Source organism: Vulpes vulpes, chromosome 7, assembly GCF_048418805.1.
Source record: "Vulpes vulpes isolate BD-2025 chromosome 7, VulVul3, whole genome shotgun sequence".
NCBI lineage: Eukaryota > Metazoa > Chordata > Mammalia > Carnivora > Canidae > Vulpes > Vulpes vulpes.
The window spans coordinates 19,523,846-19,549,519 of record NC_132786.1 but is presented as its reverse complement, the minus strand read 5'-3'; the positions used below and the strand labels follow the sequence as shown (position 1 = coordinate 19,549,519).

Here is a 25,674-nt window from a genome sequence, read left to right as displayed (position 1 = left end):
CCCATGGAGAACCTGCAGCAGGAAGTCCAAATGCCTGCCTTCAGAATCTTCCCAGTGTTCAATCCAAGGCCACATGCTTGCCTGGAGGCTTTAGTCACTGAGCCTTGGGAGGTACGTGGGCTTATTGTTTCTGCCCAGCTGGCACTCCTCTGTGGACACTCTTTATGCAGAGCCCCTGGTGTCCTGGCAGAGAGCTTCTCAGAGCTCACTGTGGCCTGAGCCTCTTCCTAGCTGATTCTTCTTTTTTCTTCTCTCCTTTCCTAGATATCAGACCTGCATCCTGTTCTTGAGACTTCTGTCCCTCCCCATTATCTTTCACAGACATGACCCCCAGTCAATCTCTTAGGCTTCCAGCTCCTACTTGGTGTGCTTCCTGGAGGACCTTACCAACATACAGGCCTCCTCTCTAGGCCACTCTTTGTTTCCCTGCCACCAGGCCCTGGGAATATCTCTTGCTCTGATTCCTCCCAGGGCTGATTCTTGGGTGACTTGCTCTCTGTCTTCATTTTTTCTCCCAAATGAATGTGTGTGCTCTGGAAGACCCAAATCAGGTTCTTCTCATTTGGGATCCTGTTGGGCCTGTGGATGCTGCACCAGGTAGGCACTTCATGAACTTGTTTAGCTGCAAATGTGTGCAGCCACCTAGGGGCTGTAAGCTATGTTCTGGAGGCAGTGAAGAGGGACCACCAAGAAAGGAGTCGGCTGAGGCTGGACAGGTTTGGGGGAGCAGAAATAAAGGGTCAATCTGGGATGGGATCATGACCTGAGAAGAAGGCAGCTGCTTAAACAATGGAGCCACCCAGGTGCTCCAGCAACCATGTTTTAAAGTGTAATTTTGGAAAAGACAAAATTTTCAAGACCTGCAGATTTGAAATTCCACAGATGGGAAAAGAATTTTAGTTTTGAATTGTGGGATTTCAAGCTGGAAGGTCTTTGGAGAGAATCTGGGAGCCCAGCACCTGGGTCTCTGGCAGTGGCTGTTTTCTGCCATTGGAAAACTGGTCCAGACCCCAACCCCATCTACCCTGCAGTGCAGGTGACAGACCCTTCTGCAGGTAAGTAGCCAGGCCCACGGCTCCTCCTTTAGAAGGAGGCAAATCTTATTCCTGCCTTCCCTGCAGAGCAGAGCCCTGAGCAGGGCTTGCAATGGGATGCCCTGACCTTGGGAGAGGGAAGGGCCTGGCCTTGAAGGGGGTGTACAGGGCTGTGGGGGCTGTGGAGGGTGGCGGGTGATGGGAGCGGAAGGCCCTGACTCTTTATAGCCCAACCCGGAGTTGTTCAGTGTGAGCTGGAAGTGCCCCGCCCTCCCCACTATGAGCAGCTTCCTTCCTGCCTGCTGGCAAGGCCTGGGTGGGGAGCGGAGGGGAAAGGAGGGAAGGGAAGGGGGGGAAGCCAGCAGAGGGAGGGGAGCAGTCCTTCAGCTCAGGAGCCTCTGTCTGATGTAACTCCTCTGTTCTGGGAAGTTGGGTTGGGAGAAGAGAGATTGGCTCAGCTTCCCGATTGCAAGGTGGAGCTGGATATTTCCGGAGGGGCTTTGGCCCGGGTCTGGGGTATTTAGGTCAGGCAGTGGGAGATGTTGCCTGTCTAAAAGGGACTCCTTAGCTGGCACTGGGGAGCCATCGTGCGACCCCAACCTTTCTTGAGGAAGCCACATGAGGGCAGCAGAGAGCTGAAGAGAAGAGGTTGGAGCAAAGGCACCGGCTAGGAACCCATAGACAATGATGCCCAGAATGAGCAGGGGCCAGTGGCACGTGCTTCTGGGCCCAGCTGCGGTGGGGGTTCATATTAATCCTCTGGGACCCTGAAGTGGTTCATTTACATAAACCTGAGGTCCTGATGATGACTTTGTGACCAGCCCACCTCAGGAAAACAGGGGTATCCTCTCTTGGGAAACTTTCCTGCTTCTGTACACCAGGTATGGAGCACGTTCAGCACAGCTGGAGGCATGAGCATCAGGTGCTGTGGCTCCTGAGGGAGGAGGCAGCTGCTGGGGAGTTGTGGGAAGGAGTGCTGGGGTCTCCTCTGGTGCTTAGATGCTGCCCCAGTCCCACAGGTAGGCTCCGGAGGGTACATTGACCCTGTTTTGGATACCTTTCTGTTCCTGGCTTTCAGACTGGCAGGAAAGTCAGGGGGTAGAGAGATCTTTGAGAATCCTAATATCTTGCCCTGAGTGACCAGTGACTGTCAGCTTTTGGGAGCTACTGCAGAGTTTGCACTAACTTTCTGAGAGAGACCTGGGTATCTTCAGGCCCTGACTCTCCTGGAGGATTAGATTCTGTCTTCTGAGCCACAGCCCCAGTGGATTTTATGCCTGTGCCTGTGTGTGTGTTGTAAGGAGGAGTATGTGTGTGTGAATGGAGGTGTGTGAGTGTGTGTGTATATGAGCGAATATGTATGTGTATGTGTGTATAAGTATAAACACACACATGTATGTGTCCTTGGGCAGTGTTTCCTTGAGCCCCCTCCTTGATCCGCCTCCTCTTCTGTTCTCTGTCCCTTCAAAGCTAATTTGGACTTCGAATATCATGGATATGAATGTTTTCACATCTATGGGGACTTGAAACTGCCCTTTGTTCTTGGGATCCAGAATGAAAATGACAAGTTTTTAGAGTCAAGCTGAGGTCTCCCGAATGACGATCATGGGGGTCCCTGAGTTGGGCCATGGGGGCTCCTCATGGAAGGCCATAGTTGTCTGCAATCAGTCTGATAGGCTTGTTTCCTTGCCACTCCTCTCTCCCCTCCTCTCTCTGCTCCAGTCTTTCAGCCTGACCTAGCTTCCTGGTGGGGTTGTGCTATGGTTCTAGGTCTCTTGAGAACTGGGGCTTTGAGCAACAAGTGTGCCCAGCATGGAAATTTCATAGCAACCATCATGAGGACTGGCTGGACAGGGCCCCTTCCCCCTACCTCTCAGGTGCCCTGAGGAGGGACCAGGCTCTGTCTCCAATCCAGGGTGAGAGGAGAAGCCTATAGATCCTAAGGATCGATTTGTGAAACTCTGATTAGAGACCCTGACCCCAAACCCTGATACATCTTTAACCATTGTGTTGTCTTCCTGCCCTCCCAATTGGATTGTAAGCCCCTTGACTCCCATGACCAGCTAACTAGGTGTTTCTGGTGTATTTGCTGTTGATGATGATCTGGACCTTTCTGGGGTTCCCATTCTGCTGTCTGGCTTCCTAAATTCCAGCCTAGGGTGCTATTGGAACTGGCCAACCTCAGTGTCTAGAGGAGCCTGATTTAGATGTTGTTCTGTCTCATGCATCCAGAAGAGGGAGTGCCTGAGCCTTTTCTTTTCCAGGAGAGAAAAACTGAATCCTCTGTTTTGGACATTCTGGGCCCATGCACATAATCGGCCTCTGTATCACCTTCACATCCTCACCAAATTTATCTTCATACAAGAAGGCCCCACTCTGAACTGCTATTATGCAGAGGGACAGAGATGAGATGTCCTGACCACTCAGCCGTATTTTCCCGAAGCCCTGCCTTGTAAAGCCTTCCCTTCTCTCCAGCTGTAAAACAACCTCTTCCCACTCTGACGTCAAAACACTTACGGTTTGTGCCACTTCTTGCCACTTGAGATCTAAGACCATGTGACATCTCTTGTTGTCTGCCATTCATGGTATTTAGCTCCTCCGGGATATTATCTATTCACGTGTGAGCATTTTTTCTTCCCAGCTAATTACAAACTTTTCAGGGTTCAGGGGCTAGATTATATGTCCTGTATTTCTTTAGGGCTCTCTTACAGCATGGAGCACTTAAAGAGTGATGGGTAATCATTTGTGAGTAGACTGGGGAGATGATGGAGTGGAAGATCTGGTTGGACCCGAGTTCTCTTTTCTAGTCCTTCATGTTGGTTGATATTCATGGGGTAGGATAGCTAACCCTCCACAGGATGTGGAGCTAGTTTTGGATTAGCATTCCCATGCTCATCCTCCCAAGCTGGGGCAGGCTCTGAATTCTGTCTGATGAATTTAGCAGAATGAATAGGGAATAGTTCTGGAGAGCTTACATAGCCATCTCTGGATCTAGAATTCTCTGGGTCTTGTATCTCCTCTCTCTCTCTCTCTCTCTCTCTCTCTCACACACACACACACACACATACACACACACACACACACACACACACACACACACACCCCTTGAATTCCTGATTTCTTTCAGCTCTGGTTATATGTGGCATTTAGTCCTTGACCTGGCCTGGTGTGTGGGGTGGGAAACCACTTAACTAAGAACCAGGAGACCTGCTTCTTATGCAGCTCTGTTTCTAACTTGTGGCATAAAGTTGAGGAAAGTCTGCATTGCTCTGAATCTGTTTTCTCAAATATGAAAGTGTTCCCTTCTGGCTCTATTATTTCATAAAGCAATGCAAACCCCCAGGGAAAAGCCAAACAATTTCAAATGTAAAGTTCAGGGGAGGATTCATATCTTTTCCTTGATGACTTGGGTAGGGGTGAGGGAGGAAGGCACTTTCTGGGCATATGGAAGTGAGACCCAAGGCTTCTTAGCACCAATTGGCAAAGCCAGCTCTTGCTTCACCAGATGCTGCCTCCTGGAGCTACTGTCCAGCTACAAAAGCATTTTCATGGTTTGAGGTGACTGTGTAATTCACGGTGTCCGGAGAACGGCCCCTTCTCGCTCACCTGAGCTGCCCTCCCTGGTTTCCTGCCGAGCCTGGCATGGAAGGCTTTCAGCACCTTGGACAGAGACAGAGCTCTCAATCGCGGGACCTGAGCAGCCAAGAGAGCTTGAGCTCTCCTGCCAAGCCAGCTTCCCTGGCAGGGTGGCACTGAGGCGTGATTTGATTTAATATTTTTTAGTACTTCAGGACACCCCCCGAAAACTCCCCCCAATCTATGTCAAACAGTGCACCGTTTGAGTTCTGCAAACTCTGAGAGCATTATTTAAAAACAACAGCAGCCGCAGTAACTATATATCCTAGAACAATGTCAGGTACATAGTAGGTGCGTAGTAAGTAATTATTTTAAAGGAACACAGGCAAATTCAGCCTCTAGACAAGTGCCCTAGACCCCCGTTTGTAACCAGGTTCTCTCTCCCCATCAGTGCCTCCTATATTGTAATTCTGCAGCGTCTACTGCTTGCTAAGTTCTGGAGCCTCCCTGAGGCCCCTGCTAGTGTCTGAGGAGGCTGAGCTCCATCCTTAAATCATCCTTAGGGACAGATGGCTGTTAAGTTCTCAGGCAGAGGAAATTTAAACTGTCTTCCCTTCCTTGTCATTTGAGGGTACACAGATCGGTGGGAGGACTCCACATCTGATTCCGGTTGAAATTTTGCTTAATGAAAATGTTCACTCCCTTCTTTTGTGTCCAAGAGAAGCCTGCCCATCCAGAAGGACCCAGCCTTCCCAGGAAACCCTCCTGGCTGCCCTAACCCACTTAGAGCCCCCGTCCTCTGAACTCCCCTGCATCTATTATCAGTGATACAGTATCACACCAGATTGTTTTCATGACATTCATGCTCATTAGTTCTCCCCAGTTAAATTATGAACTCCTTGCAGGTGGAGTCTGTACCATATGTCTGTTTGTTTTCAGGAGACCCTACAGCGATGAGCACACAGCAGGGTGCAGTGGAAGACTGATGGTTCTGAGGGTGTTCTCACCTTATATGGGTTCCCCCCCATTATTTTTGGTCTGAAATAAATATGTAGGATGGGCCAGGGTGCTGTCTGTGGAGTACTCATTGGCCTCTAGAGCACCTGGATCAGACAGCAGAGACAGGAGTTGGAGATGGAGGTGGAGATGAGTACTGAGAGAAAATGAAGAAATTGTCAAGGGGTGGGGAATCTGCTTGTGTAGAATTAAGGAAATTGCTCACTGTTGGGGCCAGGAGGGATCTCAGAGATCAGCTGGTTTGTTCTCCTCATTTTACAGGTAGGAAAAGTGAGATTTAATGATCCTCCTAAAGTTACACAACAAACGAGCCCCTTTCCATCACCTCTGACCTGGTTCATCTTTGACCTCTCTCTCCTGGACTGCTGCATATCTCGCCAAGGAAGATTATATTTTTTCCAAGATGGTTGTGTCAATAGATACCATCACACTTGTTTTTCTTATGTTGTGACACTCCTCCATTGAGAGGTAGGGGTCTTTGTTCCTCTCAAACAAAGAGAATCTGTTTGGGCAGAAGTTATTTTATGTGACTTTTGAGTCTATGTTATTAAAGGTGGTGCAGCTCTTGCCTGGACCTCTTTTGGGACACTTGCCCTTCCCAGCCACCTTGCTAGGAGGAAACTAGGCAGCCACAAGGAAAAGATTGTAGGTGTTCTATTCTGGCCCCAGTCCTAGCTGCCAGCCAGCATCAACCACCAAATGTGAGTGAATGAACTTTCCAGTCCTGATATGAGGGGTACAGACACAAGTGATCCTGGCTGAACCTGCCCAAATGGCAGGGACATGGGCAAAATAAAAACTGTCATTGATTAAGTCCCTGCAGTTTGGGTGGCTCTTATGCAGCAATAAGTTATTGAAACACCTCATTTTTGCCTCAGTTTTTCCAAACGATTCTGCACATTTCATGAGTTCGACAGGCCTTTATTAGATAGTGACTACATGGTAGGATCTATACAAGGAGAAGTATGATTTCTCTCTTCATGGATAGTGTGTTTCAGCTGCCACCATTGTTCCTGTGCACACACAATAAAATCCATACTCCTCAGTCCTCTACTAATGGCTCTAGTCTATCGCTCCAATGATACCACACCAAACTGTTTTGTCCCCAGACCTATCTTCATTCTCCAGTCTCAATGCCTTTGCTCTTTATTGTATTCCTTCCACTGACAGTGTTTCTGCTCTGTATCATCTCGACCTTCAGAGACCTGCTCTGAAATCTCCCTTGCAGGGCCTCCCAGACTCTTCCAGTTGAAAATAAATGACACCTCCTTGTAATAATCCCACAGCACTTAAAACACACTACATAATTTCTTTCTGCCCTCTGCCTTTCTCAAGCCTCAGTAGACTGTGAATCTCTGGAGGAGGGATCCTGGCTTATCCCTCCTATCCACAACCCCACACCCCAGTGTTTGGCATGTAGGGACCAGGGCACAGGAAGCCCCTAGTAAGCACGTGTTGATGTGACTGGTAAGAAAACTGGAATTAGAAGTTGGGTCTCCTGAATCCTAGTGTCCAGCACCTTATTTGCTTCTTTTGATATCACCATGGCAGGGAAGAGGTCACACCAACAGCAGGTAGCAGGTTGCCAGGAGACCTTGATGATGGGCTGCAGTTGACATGATTGCTGCAGGAGGACCTGCACATGGCAGTGACTGGAGGGAGCTTTGGCTCCCGGCGAGGAGTCTGAGGTGGGTTGCCTTCCATCCCTTCCTCTATACCTCTCTTTCCTTCCTGTCTTGCTCTCAGGAAGCCCTGAGCCCCCACTTCTGGCAAGGGGTGGGGGCAACATGCTGCTGCTTTGGTCTTACTTTCCTCCAACCCAGTTAATATCTGAAAACATCCCCCTTCTCAGGACTCAGTTACACAGAAAAGTAAGGCCCCCCTATGCAGCCTGAGCTTCTTGCACAGCAAGGGACTGGGCTGTGTTCTACGTCCCTGGAGGTTCTGAGGAACCATTCTGCCATAACCTGTCTTTCCTGCACCCATCTGACTGGAACTGTTTCCCAGTCTCCTAGGACTGTCACTTGTTCTCCTGGGTCCTATTTTGGCTGTGTCTTGCCTGGCCCACTCCTTGGTGTGTGTGTGTGTGTGTTTGTGTGTGTGGAGGGGTCCACTGGCTAGCACAGGCTTCAGTGTCTTGCTTCCTTCCAGGATGTTCTGGCGTGACTCCCTCAAACTGAGCAGGAGCAGAAAGTGGGGTGGGCAGCATGTTTTCCCCGCAGACTTTTCTCCCTAAACTGTCTCTTTCTGGGAGATGGGAGGAGCCTACTTGTCTTGCTGTCAATACAGCCTCTCTTCCCTCAGTCACAGGCTGGCTGGGGGAGAGAGCTCTTCCGTGGAATGTCCTTACAAATGGCTCTGTGAGCCTGAAGTGGGGTGGGTGGATTCTAGTTGCTTTAGGTTTTAAGGTTGGGCACTTTCCTCTTGCTCCTTGATCTGGGGGTAATGGAAGTGGAAAGATGGTAGGTGGGGTGGTGATGCTGCTTTCCATCAGCTTCTCTGTTGCCTTTTACCTTTTGTTGCCTAGTTCCCATGGCCCCAGAAGGATATCTTTGGAGACACCTCACTTCCATGTCACAGCCTCTCTTCCTCGTCCCCATCTTTGGCTGTGGGAGTGGCTCAGTGGGGCTGCCTTCAGACCCTCCTCTCAATCTCCAGAAGTCAGAAAGCTGCATTCAGCTTGACTTCTGACTGTGTGTGTGTGTGTGTGTGTGTGTGTGTGTGTGAGAGAGAGAGAGAGAGAGAGAGAGAGAGAGGTGTGTGTGTGGGGAGATTTGTCTCTCCTTAGCCTAAGGGAACAGCTCTCTTCTCACCTGCCTCTGCACAGGAGGGCTATTCTGTGTCTGGTCCCTTCTCTTTTGGGAGGACCAAGGGTGCCTCTGATTTCTTCATCCTTCCATGAGATAAGAGCAGAGGTCTGTCTTGGGAAACTCATCCCACAATGTGGACAGTTGGCCGGGCCTGATGACCAGCTCCTTTCTCTTTGGCCTTAGTCTGGAGAGAAGGCAATGGTGCAGACAACCTCCCTTCTCCACCCCTGCTCCATATCCCCTCTTCTGGTGCCTGTCCATGCTGCAGGCCCTTCTTTGCTCTCTCAATCCCTCAGCCTGGAGGGGAAGACACCCAACTCAAACTTGAATCAGCTTGGACTTAGGGCAGGCAACTTAGCATCCAGGAGTGGCCTGTGGGGTGGGGAGGGGCTGGGCAGGACCCAGATGGGTTGGTGTGCCTGATGCCAGGTCACAAAAGGGGAGTGGTGCTACGGAGGGCCAAGGGCATCTCGGAGTGAGGAAGTGCCGGAGGTGGAGAGGGCCGAGGGGATGACTGGATGACTGTACAGGCAAGAGCCTCTGGTCTTTTTTAGCATCAGCTGGTGGAGCCACCTCCTTCTCTCCCACTGGCTGCCTCCCTGAGTCACTGCCCACCCACCAGCAAATAAAAAAGAGGTGTCATCTGCTGGCCAATGGCCCCGTCTGGCCCCAATGTTTGCATCTTTTTGCTCCCAGGTGGAAGGTTAGAGTCTGGGTAGGGTGGTCTTGCCAAGACCTCTTCCTCTGGGCCTTTCTCCTTCCAGACTCTGCTTCCTTCTTTACCCTTTGTTACTCCCCTCCCCCTACAGCCCTTGATGGTTCTCCCCGGGACAAGACCCACCCCCGGAACAAGACCCACCCCCTTGCTCCATGGACGGAGGCAGCTGCAAGCCCTCAGGGGCCCCCACATGGCCCCATCCATCTAACCGGTCTCAGATCTGAGCTGCAGGGGAGGGGACCCACGGCTGGCTGGCCGCTCAGCTGCCGACTCCTCCCCACCGGCCAGCTCAGCTGTCAACACTAGGCCTCCGTGCCCTGGCCTTCACAGGGCCCTGCCAGGCAGCTCAGGCCGGGAACACCGCGCCCCAGAGACCCTCGATCAGACCCAGGCAGGCGGTGGGCAGCCGGCGGGCAGACACCGGGCCTGCCCTTGAGCATCCTCAGGCCTCCTTGTCTAAATAAGGGAGCTGCAGCTGGAGCGAGCCAGCTGGCCGGGGGGGAGGGGCCTGCGGCTGGGCCAGGGTTTTCCGAGGGGCTGGGCCGCCGCAGCGCCGCAGAGCCCCGAACCCGCCACGGATTGGGCCTGCGAGGCTGGCCAGTGCTGCAGAGGGAGGGAGAGCCACTAGCACAAGGGGATCCCCAGGCTGGAACCTTGCGCTCAAGGGCCTATCTTTGATCTCCTAGCCAGGAGGCCGCAACTCGTGTCAGAATGTACCTCTCTGTGCAGGAGAGCCCCCGAATAACCCAGAAGAGGGCTGTGTGTATGTGTGTGTGTTCGGGGGTCGCCCCTGCTCTGAGTGCGTGCCCTCCTATGTCTCACCTAACCTGATTCAAATCGCTCTCCACCCGGGGCCTCCAGATTATCTTGCCCTTCACATTTCCCGGGTCTCCGCTGACCCTGGGCTCATCCTCCCAGGGCCCAAGTCTCGTCCATGTCGCCTACAGCAGGCTATGTGCGCCTGTTGTGTCTACCCAGACGTGCTTGGTGCGGTGGGCGACCAGGGCGTTAAGGGACCAGCCTACTCCAAGTCAGGTTCCTCAGCTCCTCCAGTCGGGGGTGGGGGTGGAACCCCCCCAGTCCCCTCCTTGGCCGTCTCAAGGCCTGTCGTCGCACCTGTCCTTACTGTTCCCCTACCTAAGGGCCCCTTCCCCCTCTGTGGAGCGCGCGAGTCCCGGGGGCTCTTGGGCTGAGCTGGGGGCTGGGGTGGGGGAGCCCTCGGCGCTGCTCAGCCAATGGAAAGGGCGGGCGCGCGGGGTGTGTGTGGGGGGGGAGAGGGCGGTGCTGCGGGCGCGCGGCGAGCGGGAGGGGGCCGGGAGGCGGGGGCCGGAGCCCGAGGGGCGCGCGCCGCGTTAACCCTTCCGCCGCCGGGCCGAGCCGCAGGCGCAGCCGGAGCCGCGGGCGCCGGAGCGGCTGTCGGCGCGGCGGGCGGGAGCCGGGAGCCCGGCGCTCGGGCGGGCGGAGCGCAGCGCGGGGACGCGGCGGAGCAGGGCCCGTGTCTCGGCGGGGGCCGGCAGACAGGTGTGCGGGCGGCCGGGCGGCCCGAGCTCAGGCGGCGCCAGGCCCGGCCCGCGGTCAGGAGCCGGGAGCCGAGCGGGGACCCCGCGCCCGCAACCTAGTCCCGGCCCCGCCCGTGCTCTGCTTGGCCGCGGGGTGCGGGGATCACGGCCGGGCCGGGCCACCCGAAGCCTGTGTTGGGCCGGGCCGGGCCGGGGTGGGTGGGGGCCCGCCCGGCCCGCCCATGGGCTCAGGATGCCGGTGCGGAGGGGCCATGTCGCGCCGCAGAACACCTTCCTGGACACCATCATCCGCAAGTTTGAGGGCCAGAGTGAGTGGGGGAGGGGGCTAACGGGGAGGGGGCTCTGGGGGCGGGCCGAGCTCTCCGGAGTGTGAATGGAGGGGCGTGCCCGGGGCCGTGTGCAACGGGCTAGTGCAAGTCAATGGGGTCTGTTGGCCTCTAGGCGCCGGCCGGGGGTCGTGAGGGCAAGGCTTGGTGCGGGGGGCTGTGGGTTTGGGGCCATTGGGACTGTATTGGGGCGCAGGGCAGGAGGTTCAGCTCAGGCTTGCTGATCCGGGAGTGTGTGTGACATCTCAAGTGTGCAGATATCCCTAACTCTGGGTGCCTGGATGTGGATGGGGCTGTGTGGGGGCAGGGACAGGAGAAGGTATATGGTCCAAACTGTGAGATACTAAGTACTGCGCCTAAGCCGTCTTGACTGTGTTTTTGAGAAACTGAGAGCCAAGAGCTTAGAGTGAATGCCTAACCTGCTCTTGGAGTGTGTACATGGCACCCATGAGTTAGGTCCTGCATGGACAGTGGGGAGGTATCTTTGACAGCTACAAACTGTGGACTCCCAGGTGAGGGTGTCATGGTCTGAAGCTGGGCTTTAAGGCTCTATCAGGCCCAATGCAGTGCCCCCCTTTTTGCTGCTTTTCCTGTTCTGAGCTCCTTTATGGGAACTACAGTACCCCTAAGGCTGGCCCAGTAGGGGAGGCTTCCAGAAGTGTCCCAGGCTAGGTGAATGTTCTGGCGTGGGTGTTTGATCCTCCCAGCATGCGTGTGTCTGTCTCCAAGGCTGCATGTGCCATGGTGGGCGTGACTGCCAAGGGCCCTGGGAGCAGGGAGCGGGTGACATTCCTTGCCCATGACCCCGTGAGCGCAGGACAACGTGTGCTTGTAACTGTGGTGGGGGGGAGGGAGGGATCAGTTCTGATGGGCAAGCATTGTCTGAAGCAGAGGAACAAGATGATCCTGAGGGGGAGGAGACTGACATGGTAGAGGGCCACAAGGTGGGTTCTTTCCTTCTCACAAGCTCCAGAAGGCTGAGGAGCTGGGTATGGAAAGAATCTGGGGCTAGGATCTGGGGGGCTCCACTTCTGGCCCCACCTCTGCCATTGACTGCCATGTGACCTTGAGGGACTTTCTTCCTTATCTGAATCTCAGTTTCCACATCTGGGAAGGAGGGGGTGGCCGAAGGAGCCCCTTAGATCCCTTCTGAGATTCCAGGAGCTCAGGGAAGGGACGGGGGTAGGGCCTGCCTTCTAAGAAACTCGCTCTTCTCTCTCTGGGCCTAGGAGCTGGTTTCTCTTCTCCAAAGCTGGTGTATGTGGCTGGTAGTTGGGACTGCCTTGGGCTCAGGTGGAGATGGAGGCCAAGTCAGGGGTCTTTTGATGTGACAGGGAACCCTGACTCCTGAGGTTGATGGCTGCCTGGGAGTTTTGGGGGATTGGTGAACTGACCTAAAGACCCAACTTCAAAAAGTAACTTCTTGGAGCCAGGGTAAGGGAGGGCTTAGGAAAGCAGCCAGCCTGGGGGGAGAGAGGGGGGGCCCTTGCTGCAGCTGTAAACCTTGCCCATGGGATTGCTAGGGCTGCAGCTTGAGGGCTGTGTCCACTGGAAAGGGAGGGGACAGAGTTCCAACTGCCACCAAAAGCCCCAGCATTAAAGGCCAAAGTGGCCGGAAACTTCTGTGTTTATAAAAAGCTTTTATCCCAGAGCATCTTCCCTGGCACCAGCTGGGTCTACTGCCTGCCTGCTGCTCACCTGCCAGCCTGGCTCTTGGGGCAGGTGTGGAGGAGGTGAGCTGTCTCTAGATGAATTGGGTCTATAGGGGCACCTCTCCTTATTGGGGCCTCACTTTCTGGCAGTAGATCCCTTTCTTGGATCTGTCTTCTTAGAAGTGGGCCACTGTCTCAAGTCCATCCCTGGTTCCCGTATTTCCAGGGATTGGAGGTGCGGGTCCCTTTCCTTGCTCCCTATGACCTTGGGCTTCTGCCTGTGACCCTCAGTTATTTCTTCTGCCAGACCTAGCTTCAAAAACTGGCTCTTTTACAAGATGCAAGATGTGGGCATGGCTCTGAACTTCTTTTGAGCCTGTTTCTTCATCTATGAAACAAAGATAGTGATGACAACCTTCTGGGGTTGTAGGAGTATTAAATGAGAGAAAGCATTGCAGGTGCTCACGTGGTACTACTCCCCTCTTCCCCTTTAGAGCGCCCACTCTTCAGCCCCTGGCTGCCCTTGGAGGGGCGCGTAAGTCCCGGGAAGTACTGACCTGCTGGGTCCGCAGATACTTGGGGGAGTGATTTCCTAAGGATCCCCGGGGTAAGGAGTGCCCAGTGGGCGCCCCCCCCCCCGCGCCCCCAGTCTAGAGAGCAGGGGTCAGGAAGAGAAGCCGGAGGACCTGATGCAAAGGGAAGGCTAGCCGCCATCTCTGGCCCTTTCCAGGCTCCCTCTCCAGGCCCAGTGTTTATCCCTCCGCCGCGGCTGCTGACACGCGTTGCTGACACCCGCCCAGGCTGGCCTCGGCTCCGGGCGCGGAGGGGGCGGGGGGCCGCTGGCAGGCTGCCCGGGGGAAGCCACGCAGCCTGCCCGCGGGCCAGGAGGGGGAGGGGGCGCGTCGCCGGGGCCGGGTCGGCCGAGGCACCTGTGTCGGGGGCACAGCTGCGTTCGCCTCCTGCTGGGGACCCCAGTCCCCGCCGTGCTTCCTGGGGGCGGGGAGTCCCGGGGCGGGGTGGCTGTGTGTAACTAGAGAATGCGGGGGGGAAAGGCTGGGAGCCCCGAGGCAGGGGTCCCTGCTCACGTGCCTGCTCATCCCCGCCCCCCAGGCCGCAAGTTCATCATCGCCAACGCTCGGGTGGAGAATTGCGCCGTCATCTACTGCAACGACGGCTTCTGCGAGCTGTGCGGCTACTCGCGGGCCGAGGTGATGCAGCGGCCCTGCACCTGCGACTTCCTGCACGGGCCGCGCACGCAGCGCCGCGCGGCCGCGCAGATCGCGCAGGCCCTGCTGGGCGCGGAGGAGCGCAAAGTGGAGATCGCCTTCTACCGGAAGGATGGTAGGCGCGGACGGGGGCGGGGCCGCGACGAGGGGGCGGGGCCGCGACGAGGGGGCGGGGCCGCGAGGGACAGGGCGGGGGCAGGGTCGGCGGGATCCGGGAGGCCAGAGGGTGGGGAGACCCAGCGAGTATCCTGGGGGCGTGACCCCAACTGGGGCCACTGCTGGGGGCCAGGTGGCAGGCGCGGGCTGGGCACTGGGGCTGCAGGACAGTGTGGGTCTCTTCACCTCACGCACTCTGGCCGGATGATTTTCGGGGTGGCCAAGGGGTTGTTTGGCTGGGAGTCTGGCGCCTTTGGTTTCTCCCTCCCTGGACAAACGTGGGCAGGAGTTCGACGGGGCTGGGATGGCAGATGCGTGGAGGGAATTGATAGAATGTCAGCTTGGCGGCTGGGAGGTCACTTTCTGCTACAGGCAGGTGTGGTCTAGGGCAGCCCCCTGCCAGGTGATCTGGGAGATATCACTGAGGGCGAGGCAAAGCCGGGGAATGCAGGACTCTGGCTGGCTCTCTGTGGCCCATCTCCTGCCCCTCTCTCTTCTTAAACTGCACCTGGTGGGAGGTGTGTGCCTCTCCCCACAACTTCAGTTCACTTTGTGTCATCTCTCCAGCGCTGGCCCACCACCCCCTCCGGCGCCAGGTGTTTCTGCTCAGCCACCGCCTGCTAGCCCAGCTGCTCTGGGCTTCCGGAAACTGGATAAACAGAGCCCTGGGCGGGGCGCACTGTGCCTGCCCCGGATGGAGTGGGTTCTGCTCCAGGAGGGCAGTGAAGAGGCTTGGGGAGCCTCACAGGTATCAGAGGGCTGGGGAGGTGATTCCAAAAGGGCCACTGGACTGGCCATGGATGCCCAAGCTCTGCTACTCAGTAGTATGTGTGATGAGCATTTACTGAACCCTTATGAGCCAGGTGCAGTGCTAGGGTCTTGTAGATGGAGCAGTGAACTAGAAAGAGAAGGTTCCTGCTAGAAGGGAGCTTCTCTGTTGTAGAGGGCACTCTTTACCTTTCCCTGGGGGCAGGCAAAGTGAGCCAGCAGTCCCTGTATGCACCTGGCCCTGGCCCTGGCCCTTGAATATCCCCTGTATGCCCAGAGTCCGCTGAAATTGCCCTGTAAAGGCTGATCTCTCCATGACCTTGTTTTTGTAGGCGTGCACAGCCTGTGATATCACTGGACAGCATTAGAGGGGCTACTATCACTGGGGCCCTGTGAAAGAGAGTTTGCTTATAGAAAATTAGGATTCTGGCTGGGAGACAGGGCCCAGGAGACTAGATGCAAACTTCTGTCTGTTTTTTCACAAAAGTCTCCCCAGAACCATAATCAGAGCAGATTTGCTTTGGTATCTGCTGGGCCATCTAGTGCTAGCTAGCATGGGTGGGTGGCTCCTGTGTACTGGATGCAGGGCTAAATGTCTCACTTATGTTATCTCGTGGAATCCTTACAACAACCCTGGGAAGTAGATACTATTTTAATCTCCATTTTATGGATGAGGAAACTGAACTTCAGGGAAATTAAGAAACTTCACCAAAATCACACGGTTAGAAAGTGGCAGAGCTGGGAATGGAACCATGTGTGTCTGACCAGAGCCCTACCCATTCTCAGTCTGTTGGCACATATTAAAAATGACCGCAGACAGTTACAGGCATATCTACATCCTGCACATTACTTTATGTGCAATTTTATTTCAAGTCATTGGTATGATGAAAAGAATGCAGATACATAAGTCCTGGGTGTTCAGGTATAACACACCAGAAATTGTGTAGTATGGGACCTTGGTTACTGCCTTGAGCCTGTTTCTACTTCTAGGATAATGCACTTGCTCAGTCCTTGGCAACTGGGGCCTGGGTCCTTCTGTCTTCCCCATAATGTTTGGGGAGCTGGCCTTCCCTCTTGCCTCAGGCTTGCTCCTTTGGGAGAAGATAGCCAGGGGACCCCTCCTTGCAGAGGTGCTATCATGAGATCTTGGTGACCTTGAGGGATCACTTAATCCAGCCCACTTGAGTTACAGGTGGAGAAACTGAGAAGCAGAGGTCCAGTTACCAGTTAATCAGTGGACAAAGTAGGACTAGAACCCAGGCACCCTGCCCAAGTTGAGATTGTTTCCTCCCTCCAGTTACTACTCCAAATGGGGCTGCCACCCAGAAAATTGTATGCCAGTCATCTCTGTGGCCAACAGGCTGGCCTCTACCCTCAGATCATGTGGGTCCCCATTTGTCCTGGCACTTGAGGTCTAGGATGCTGACAGGTCTCCTCTGCCTCCCTTCCCTCCGCCTTGAAACAGTCCCTCGGGCGGATTCCTGTGGCCTGACCTGTGCTATGTACAAGTGTGCACGTGAGCTCACACCTTTGTGCATCAGCATGATAAGGGAGGCAGAGGTGAGGAATGCCCATGCCACCACTTGTTTCTGCCCAGGCCTTTTTCTGGGTCTCTGTCTGGGCCAGCCACAGGAGAGTGGGTCCCTGGGCTTCTGCCCCAGGGAGGTGGGTGACTGGGAAGGAGGCGGGGCCTCTTGCTGGCAGGCGCCACTGTGGACAGCTGTGCTGTGTCGGTGCCTCTAGCCTAGTCTGTGCAGTATCAGGGCCTGGAGCCAGACAGCCCCATTATTTAGGTGCTGGGACTGCTGGGAGGTGGGGAGGCCCGACTGGGGGGGCGGGCATGAGCAGGAGGAAGAGACCAGTGAGGGAGAGATCACTGGTCTCATGTCTGAGGCCCTTAACACCAGGCCCAGTATTAAGGTGGAACTGGGAATAGAGCCAGCAGCATGGGGCTGGCAGGTGGTAGCAACCCTGTGGGGCCCCGGGGCCAGGTCTTGGCAGCAGGTGCTGCTGCTGCACACCTGTGTCCTTATGTGTTTTTGGAGGGTGGGCTGTGGGTCCCTTGGAGCATGGCTCCTTCTCACTTGCTCCCCTCATCTGCCAGATCTCAGGGAGGTGCCCTGTTCTCTGTCCCTTTTGTTCTCTCTGCTCTTTGTTTTCATCTCTGCACCTCCCACCGAGTGAGTTCCCTTAGCCTGGCTGCCTGAGCTCCTAGGCTCTGCTGCTCTTCCTCTCCAGGTGTTGGCCTCCCTGCCTCCCTGCCAATGCCTGTCCCTTTGGTCTTTATCTCTTTCTCCTTGCACCTGTGTCTGCTCTTCCTTCAGCACACCTGAGCCTTCCTCCTCGCCTCTCTTCCTCTGCTCCTCTGGGCTGTATCTGGAAATCTCTCTCTGGCTCCCCATACCTCTGCCTGTTCTGGCCCAGTCTCTGTGTCCCCGTGTCCCCAGGAGCCTGTGCGTGGGTGGGGATGAGGGTGTCTCTAGAGAAGAGTCTGCCGGCTTCTCCATTCCAGCTGCAGGCCGGTTGCCATGGTAACAGGGTCAGAGGGCCCCCACTGCAACAACAGAGCTGTGGGCTGGGGGAGGGGCGCAGACCATTGGGCAAGCCTGCTCATCCTCCCAGTGGGGAGCCAGAGACCTGGTGGTGGCCCCACACCCACTGGTCTGTGATCCCCAGACTCAGACCTCAGCTTCCCAGGTGCTTGGGCAGGTAGTTCTGGTACCAGCGACACTCCACATGCCCCAGGCCATTTCCTCTTTCCTTCCTGTCCCCTGAAATCAGACTCCTCCCTGTGATACTCCCATACTCCTCCCTGCTCTCTCATGGCTGTCCCCTCCCCAAGCTCGGACACCCACCCTCTCTGCCCTGCCAGGTCAGGATCCTCAGGCCTCCAGGCCCCAATCACTTGGGTTGCTAGTGAAGGGGCCCCTAGGTTTGTTGAGGCTGGGCAGACTGGCCAGAGGTGGGTACCTAGGTGTGTCATGTGTCTTTGCGATGGGAGCAGACCAGAGCAATCTATGGAGGAATGAGGTTAGACACTGTAATACCCTTTTAAGGGGGCAGAAGCCTCAGGGGGGCTCCCTTCACATTGGGCCTTCGGTTCACGGCCTAGGTGTCTGGGATTTGGGGCTGGTGAGAGCCCCTGCCCCTGCATGGCCACCAGGAGCAGAGCACAGAGGCCTGAGGGGCCCTGCTGTCCCCAGCCAGCACTTTCTCTTCAAGGGCTCTAGGGAAGAAGGGTCATTCCTGGCCTGCTTGGGAGCTTCCAGTCCCAGCTCCAGCCCCAGCTCCTGGCTGAGGTAGTCTGCCAGGACTGAGGGTGTCCACCACTTCTGGCCCACTCTGGGGTCTGGAGAGTGTTGGGAGGGCGGCTCCTCCGTGTTGTGTCTGCTGTAGCCCCCGGAGAGGAGCTATGTAAATATTTGTGCGGAGCGTCGTCGTCATCTGCGAAGAAAGCAGAGTTTGGCAGAGTTTGACGGTGGCCTTGGGCTCTGGGGAGGGGGGCTATGGGCATTAGGAGGGCCAGCGTGGGGGTGTGATATGGGGTGAGACTCAGCCTCTTTGCTGCCTAGAAGTGGCTTCCAGGGTGGCATGACTTGAGAAGTTCCAAGAAAGCCCTTTTGCACTTAAACATCTCGACAGTGCCCCAAATGCCCTCATTAGGGAGCCTTTGGCTTGGGTGGAGAATGAGCCTTGTTCTTTCTTTCTTTTTTTTTTTTTAAACTCTTTTTTTATTTTAATTTTTTTATTTATTTATGATAGTCACAGAGAGAGAGAGAGAGGCAGAGACACAGGCAGAGGGAGAAGCAGGCTCCATGCACCGGGAGTCCGATATGGGATTTGATCCCAGGTCTCCAGGATCGCGCCCTGGGCCAAAGGCAGGCGCCAAACCGCTGCGCCACCCAGGGATCCCTAACTCTTTTTTTTTTAATTGGAGTTCGATTTGCCAACATATAGCATAACACCCAGTGCTCATCCCATCAAGTGCCCCCCTCAGTGCCCGTCATCCAGTAACCCCATTCCCCCACCCATCTCCCCTTCCACTATCCCTTGTTCATTTCCCAGAGTTAGGAGTCTCTCATGTGCTGTCACCCTCACTGATATTTCCCACTCATTTTCTCTCCTTTCCCCTTATTCCCTTTCACTATTTTTTATATTCCGCAAATGAATGAGACCGTATAATGTTTGTCCTTCTCCTATTGACTTATTTTACTCAGCATGAGCCTTGTTCTTGAAGAAAATGTGCTCTCTCTCATTACCCTCCCCTTTATGCAGGGAGGAATGTGGAATTATCAGCTCCTTAGTGTGAGGAACTTTAAGAGGAACTTCTCTCCCTGACATGGGAAGGAGGGCCCAAAGAGGGGGCATGGTGGGACACCTGAGACAGGTGATAAGAATGGGAGAGGTTCTGGATGAGCCGCTGTCCCCCCCAAGTCCCCTCTTGTCCTTAGTCTAGGAGCCCATAAAGATCTCCATGCTGCGAATGGGCCACTACTATGGGCCCCAGTAGATTCATGTCTACTGGAGTAGAAACACCCTGAGAGCCAGGAATTGTCTCCTCGGCCCATATTCTCCCTCACTTAAATTCTGGATGAGGTGGCCATGCCTGACTTCCTCTTGCTAGATTATAATCTCCCTGAGGGCAGGGGGCAGTTGTGGTTTGTTCTCTGTTGCACACTGGAGCTCCATACTTGCTTGTCGAATGAATGAATGAATAAATGGATGAGGCGGGAAGTGTGCTGTATTGTAGAAGCCCTATATTGGGAGTTGAGGACTTGGAACAGCGTCTGGCTTAGTTATAGACTCACACCTGTTTGGCCATCAGCTGTGTGTCTGCAGGTCCTGGGCAGCAGGAGAAAGTGAGGTCAGCATCCATGTCCCCTAGTGCTCCCCTCCCAGCCCTGCCTCCTGCTAGAGACCCCTCCTTCCCCAGGCTTCTGCTGGCCCCAACTCCTGCCTCTCCCTCAAATCACTGAAGCCATGTTTGTATTCTTGTTCTTTCTCTTTCATTTCATTTTTCTTTTTATCTCGCTCCCGGATCCCATTACCCTCCCCTTAGGCAACCATTCAGATGTACTTACTGTGAATGTGTTGTTTACATATGTCCTCGAAAAACTTATATTTTGTCTGGATACGAATCAGCTTAACTTATGTAAATGATTTGTACTATGTATTATATTCTGGTGTTCACTTTTTTTTTTTTACATGAGAGTGTACCTTGAAGTTCATCCAGTATGTTACGTGACATCTAGTCTGTAGCTTTAGAGTCCTTTTTTTCTTTGTAAAGATTTTATTTATTTATTTATTTATTTATTTATTTATTTATTTATTTGAGAGAGAGAGAGAGAGAGAGAAAGAGAGAGGGCATGAGGGGAGAGGCAGAGGGAGAGGGAGAAGGAGATTCCTTGCTGAACAGGGAGCTTGATCCCAGGACTTTGAGATCAAGACCTGAGCTGAAGGCAGACACTTCACTGACTGAGCCAGCCAGGCGCCCCTGTGGCTTCATACTCTCCTGAGGTGGGCATGCACCTCAGTTTACCTGTCCACTCTCCTGGGCAGCCATCTCCAGATTTCCTCCATAAGTAATGCTGCAGTGAACATCCACAGCCATGGCATCTTGTGGACTCATGTGAGGATATCTTTGGGATGCATCCGCAGGGGTGGAATTGCCAGATCACCAGGCATGTGGATACTTAGTTCAACTAAGGAGCGTCAGACTGTGCACCAGCATGGCTAATCCCCCACAACCTTCCTAAATAGAGTACCTGATTCCTAGTTCCCCAGGACCCCGCCACACCTGGTGTTTTGCACTTTCCTAAGTTTTGTCCATCTAATAGATGAGAGTGATAATTTGCATTTCATTGATACTGTGTGAGTCCTGGCATCTCTTCAATTGCCTTTCTCCTTTTGAGTTGGCTTCCCTGTGAGTTGACTGCTGGTTTCCTTGCTCACTTCTCTATTGAAGCTGCTGTCTTTTATTCTTGGTGATTTGCAGGAGATGCTTTTATATTCTAGAAATACAGATGCTTACGGTTAAATATTCAATATGTGGATTCTAGATATTAATTACTGTGGAATCTAGATGTCGCAAATATCTTCTCTCAGTCATGTGTTCGATTTATCTAACAAAGACACTTCACATTGGTACAAATTAATTGATTTTTAGCTTTGTTTGGGCTTTGGAAGTTTTGTTTAAGAAATTCACCATCCTGAGGTCACAGAGGGGTCCATTTTTTTTCTAGTAATTTAATTGTTTTGCCTTTCTCAGTTGGTTTTCATCCCTTCTGAGCCTCCCTCTGTCTGTGGTGTCAAGTAGAGATCAAGTTGTTTTTTTTTCTGCTAGTGAGCCAGTTTTCCCAACACACCTAGTAAACAGCTTGTTCTTTTCCATCGATTTGTGGGGCAACCTTTTCATAAGCTAATTGCCCATCTATCCATGGGTCTGTCTTTGAGCTCTGTCTTTTGTTACAAACATTTATTTGGTCTTGCATCAAAACCACACTAAAACAACAACACCGGCATTGAGTATGCTTTAGTATCTGAAAGGCAAATCTTCCCTCTTTCTTCTTCTTAAAGATTTATTTAGGTATTTATGGACCTCTTTTCCTCATGAATTTTACTTATTTATTTATTTATTTTTTTAAAGATTTTATTTATTCATTCATGAGAATATACAGAGAGGAGAGAGAGAGGCAGAGACACAGGCAGAGGGAGAAGCAGGCTCCATGCAGGGAACCCGACGTGGGACTCGATCCTGGGTTTCCAGGATCATGCTCTGGGCTGAAGGCCATGCTAAACCACTGAGCCACCCAAGCTGCCCGCTCATGAATTTTAGAGAAAGTTTCTCGAGTTCCTGGAAAGAACACCCCAGCTAGAATTTTGGTTGGACTTAGATCAGTTTTATAGATTAATTTGGGGGAATTGACATCTATATATTTGTCCCATCCAAGAGCCTGAACTGTCTCTCCATTTATCAGATTGTTTCTGTACCCTTTATTGGTTTAAAGTACCCACCCCTGGCTTTGTGCATTTTTGGTCAATTTTAGTTACTTTATAGTTTTTGTTGCTATTACGAAAGAGATCTTATTTTTGACTACCTATACTAATAATTGAGTAGCTTTGTAAGGGTGGAGAGAAATACTGTTTGTTTTATGGCTGACCTTGCATCTGGCAGCCTCACTGAGCTTTCTTATTTGTCCTAATTGTTTATCTGTAGATTTTGTTGATTCTTTGGGGAGGTGATCCTATCATTTGCAGATAACGCCGGTTTTGTCTATCTGTGTTTGGGTCATTGCCACGTGTTTGGCTGGTGGAATGTTCCATCTGACTTTTCAGGAGGTTGCACCTGTACTTTGTTCTTTGGAGTGTCCCAGCGTCTTGTGAGCTAGATGAATCCCGGAGGGATTGCAGCTTTCTCATTAATAATTGAGAAGTCAGGGGATCCCTGGGTGGCTCAGCAGTTTAGCGCCTGCCTTTGGCCCAGGGCGCGATCCTGGAGTCCCGGGATCGAGTCCCGTGTCGGGCTCCCGGCATGGAGCCTGCTTCTCCCTCCTCCTGTGTCTCTGCCTCTCTCTCTCTCTCTCTCATAAATAAATAAATAAATCTTTAAAAAAATAATTGAGAAGCCGTGGCTGCCTCAGTGACTGGCGGGAGAGCTGGAATTGGGAAGACTGTTCTCAAGGCATCCTCTGGCTCTCTGGAGTATGCTAGGAGCCAAGGTGGGTGCACAGTTCTAGAGGCTTGCAGAGCCCTGGAGGTGGGCAGGAACCCTGGGTTGTTTCCTGGTAGATTGTGGCTGTATGCCCTTGCTGCCCAGCAGCAGGCTGTGTGGGAGTCATAGTGAAGAATGCTGGTAGGGGTCTGAGGTTCAGAAACATCATACTTTGAGGCTCCTGCTCTGGTCCCCTGTCCTGATTCCTGGGCCACCTGCCTTCATATTCCATTCTGCTTTTTTTTTTTTTTTTAAGATTTTATTTATTTATTTGGAGATAGAGAGCTAGGCAGAGAGCATGAGCAGGGGTGAAGGGCAGAGGGAGAGAAGCAGACCCCTCACTGAATAGAGAGCCCAATGTGGGGTTCGATCCCAGGACCCTGAGATCATGACCTGATCCCAAGGCAAACACTTAACCAGCTGAGCCACCCAGGTGCCCCTCCATTCTGTTGATAAGATTTTTAAAAGAATTATTTATTTATTTATTCATGAGAGGCAGAGAGAGAGAGAGAGAGAGAGAGAGAGAGAGAGAGAGAGAGAAGGCTCCATGCGGGGAGCCCAATGTGGGACTCAATCCCAGGACTCCAGGATCACACCCTGGGCCAAAGGCAGACGCCAAACCAAACTACTGAGCTATTCAGGCGTCCCTGTTGATAAGATTTAATAGCACTTCAACAAAAGACACCTTGATTGTCATGGTGGTTCCAACTACTGTCTAGACTCAGGATGGATTTAAAATGGGCAAATTCTGTTGCAAAAGGCCAGTTCATCTCCCTGAAAGGGAGCTTGCAAAGTGGGGAGACAGCCCTGTCCACACCCACCTAAGTGCGGGTTGCCACCCTGAGGACCAGTCCTTGGACACCTGTTTACCTGGTACCTCCTGTGAAGCCAGCCCAGCCCTAGCCTCAAGGCCCCATCTTGGGTGGGGGTGCTGGGAAGAAGGAGGCTCACCCCAGAAGCCAATATACAATTATCTCCTAAATTAGGGATATAGTTTTAGAAAGAAAGACATCATGGGAGCTAGATGAAACAGTCATAACATCTCTGTAGAGGGGAGTCTTGTGAGTCAGGAACTAGAGGGAAGAAGGGGCTCTGGGTAGTAAGAGTGCCAGGTGAAGCTGGGGTGTACCCAAGGGGTGCTGAGGCAGCACATGGGACCCAGCAGGGATGGGAGGCCCAGGTGGGAGAGTGGGTTGGATGGTCTGAAGTGGTTGGGATCAGGGGTATTCTGAAGGATTCTGGGGTAGGGTGGAGGTGGGGCAGACTCCAAGAAGTAGGAGGGAGAGGGTAAAGTTTGGAGGAGGAGACAGAGACTGGAACTGCAGAGCAGCCTTCTCTAGTGGAACATGGCCTTGTTTCATCTTCCCAAGGTTTCTGGGGGCTGGGCAAGGTCATGGCTCTGATTAGAGACTTGGGGTTCCTGGAGGTCGATGGGGCTAGGACCTGGAGCTTGTCTAGAAAGAGCTCTTCTCTTGAGGCTGTTCCAGTGTCCCTGGGGAAAAGTGACACTGACAGGGCACATGCAGTGGGTTTGCAGGGAAGGGGTTGGTGGTCTGGACCCCTGTAGAGGCCCCTGAGGCCCTCTGACCCTATAAAACCCTGGGAGGAGGTCAGGCTGGAAGGGCTGGTGGAGGGGTCTGTATCGTGGCTCCCTAACTCTTGCCCTGTAGTGGGCATTCTGCATTGTTCAGCTCTAGGAGTCAGGGGCGGAGGTCTCTATATCACACACACACACACACACACACACACACACGCACACACACACACAAACGCACACTCTATCATGCACTCATTCACCAGCTGGCCTCTCAGGCTTCCCTATTCTCACCCCTGGGCCTGCAATGTCCCTGGCCCTCCCTAGGCCCCCGGCTGCCCCTGAGAGCAGTGTGAGTGACATGGTGGCCCCTGGCCAGGAGCAGCTCCTGCTGCATCTTCCTGTCGCCGCCACCAGGCTAAATATAACCTGACACTGCACAGCCCTGGGCCGCCGGAGACAGCCTCTCTGCCTGGGGGCGGACAGGGAGGACTGGAGCCCCAGCCTCTTGCCCTCAGTGTGACTTTGGGCCCAGCTCCTCCTGCCAGGAGCCAGGCAGGGAGGAGACCTGGGTGAGGATGGCTGCCTCCCCGAGGTCACCTTCCCTGCAGGGACCCAGCTCCCTGCCTCGTTACTGTTCTGGATGCTTCCACCAGGCCATCTGTCATTTCGTCTGGCACCTATCACTTGTCCCTGCAGTACACACAGGGAGGCTGAAGCTCAGAGACTGGGTGACCTGCCCACAGTCACACAGCACTTGCCCGGCTCTCCTGCTGGTTGGGGCATATCAGCTCAGCTGCAATGGGCTCTTCCCTCTGCCTGAGGGACTCTCTCTTCCCCTATCTCATGCTGGGCTCTGGATTGGGGTCCTTTTCATTCCTTGACTCAGTGAGGCCAGGTGCCAGGTCTGTCTTGTTCATGATGTCTCTGATGCTTCACGTGCATGTGCTCAGTGAACGTTCCTGGGCAATGAAGAGCCTCGCTCAGAGCAGTGATGACATCTAGTTTACAGATGAGCAACCAGAGGCTCTGCCCCGAGGAGCCTGTCCAAGGACACTCAGGGTCACCTGCATTCCTCCCATTGCCTGACTGCCTGGTGCTGCCCTGGAAGATAAGGCCTGCCCCTGTTGGAACTGAGCCTGGAGCCGAGCCAAGACCAGCGGGTGCCCAGAAGTGGGAACCGGGGTTTGGGACTGTGGGTAGGGTTGGTTTGGGTGCACTGCTGGGTATGGGTTGGCACCAGTGAAAGCCGGCCCATTCGCATTCTGGTGGGTGACTGTGGGGGTCAGGAGGAACAGTACCTGCTATACTTGGAATGTTTCCCCTCCCCCTGCTTGTCCCTTCTCCCCTCCTTAGTGACTTGTGTGGAGCTGCACGACCTCCATGGGCTGTTAGGATCTGAGGCACAGAGGAGCCTATCAGAGTATGGCTACCAATCACCAAGGGTTTCCCCTCCCCCTGCCCCCCCCCCAGGGCCCAGGGTGCCCCAAGCTCTGGAGGCTGGCAAAGGCTGGACCCCCACCCTTCAGGAGTCTTCAGCTGGGGCTGGGGTTTGAGGAGGATGTGACTGGGGTATTCTGTGTCCACCACGTGAGCCAGGCCAGCCCAGGGACCTCTCCCTTTCCT

General features: G+C 53.8%; 1 protein-coding gene across 4 annotated transcripts in view; it reads left to right on the top strand.

The window, feature by feature from the left end:
* The window catches only part of KCNH2 (potassium voltage-gated channel subfamily H member 2), a 63,012-nt gene that overhangs the window by 19,277 nt on the left and 18,061 nt on the right, over positions 1-25,674 (top strand). Inside the window, exons 2-3 of one of the 4 annotated variants that reach the window (XM_072763129.1) lie at positions 7,179-7,315; positions 13,764-13,994. In XM_072763129.1, coding sequence (XP_072619230.1) covers positions 13,865-13,994 — 130 coding nt within the window. In that variant the 5' untranslated portion in view covers positions 7,179-7,315; positions 13,764-13,864. Of the gene's footprint in view, positions 1-7,178; positions 7,316-10,564; positions 10,984-13,763; positions 13,995-25,674 lie in introns of those variants that run through there. The other 3 variants (XM_072763131.1, XM_072763128.1, XM_072763130.1) reach the window with 3 other exon arrangements.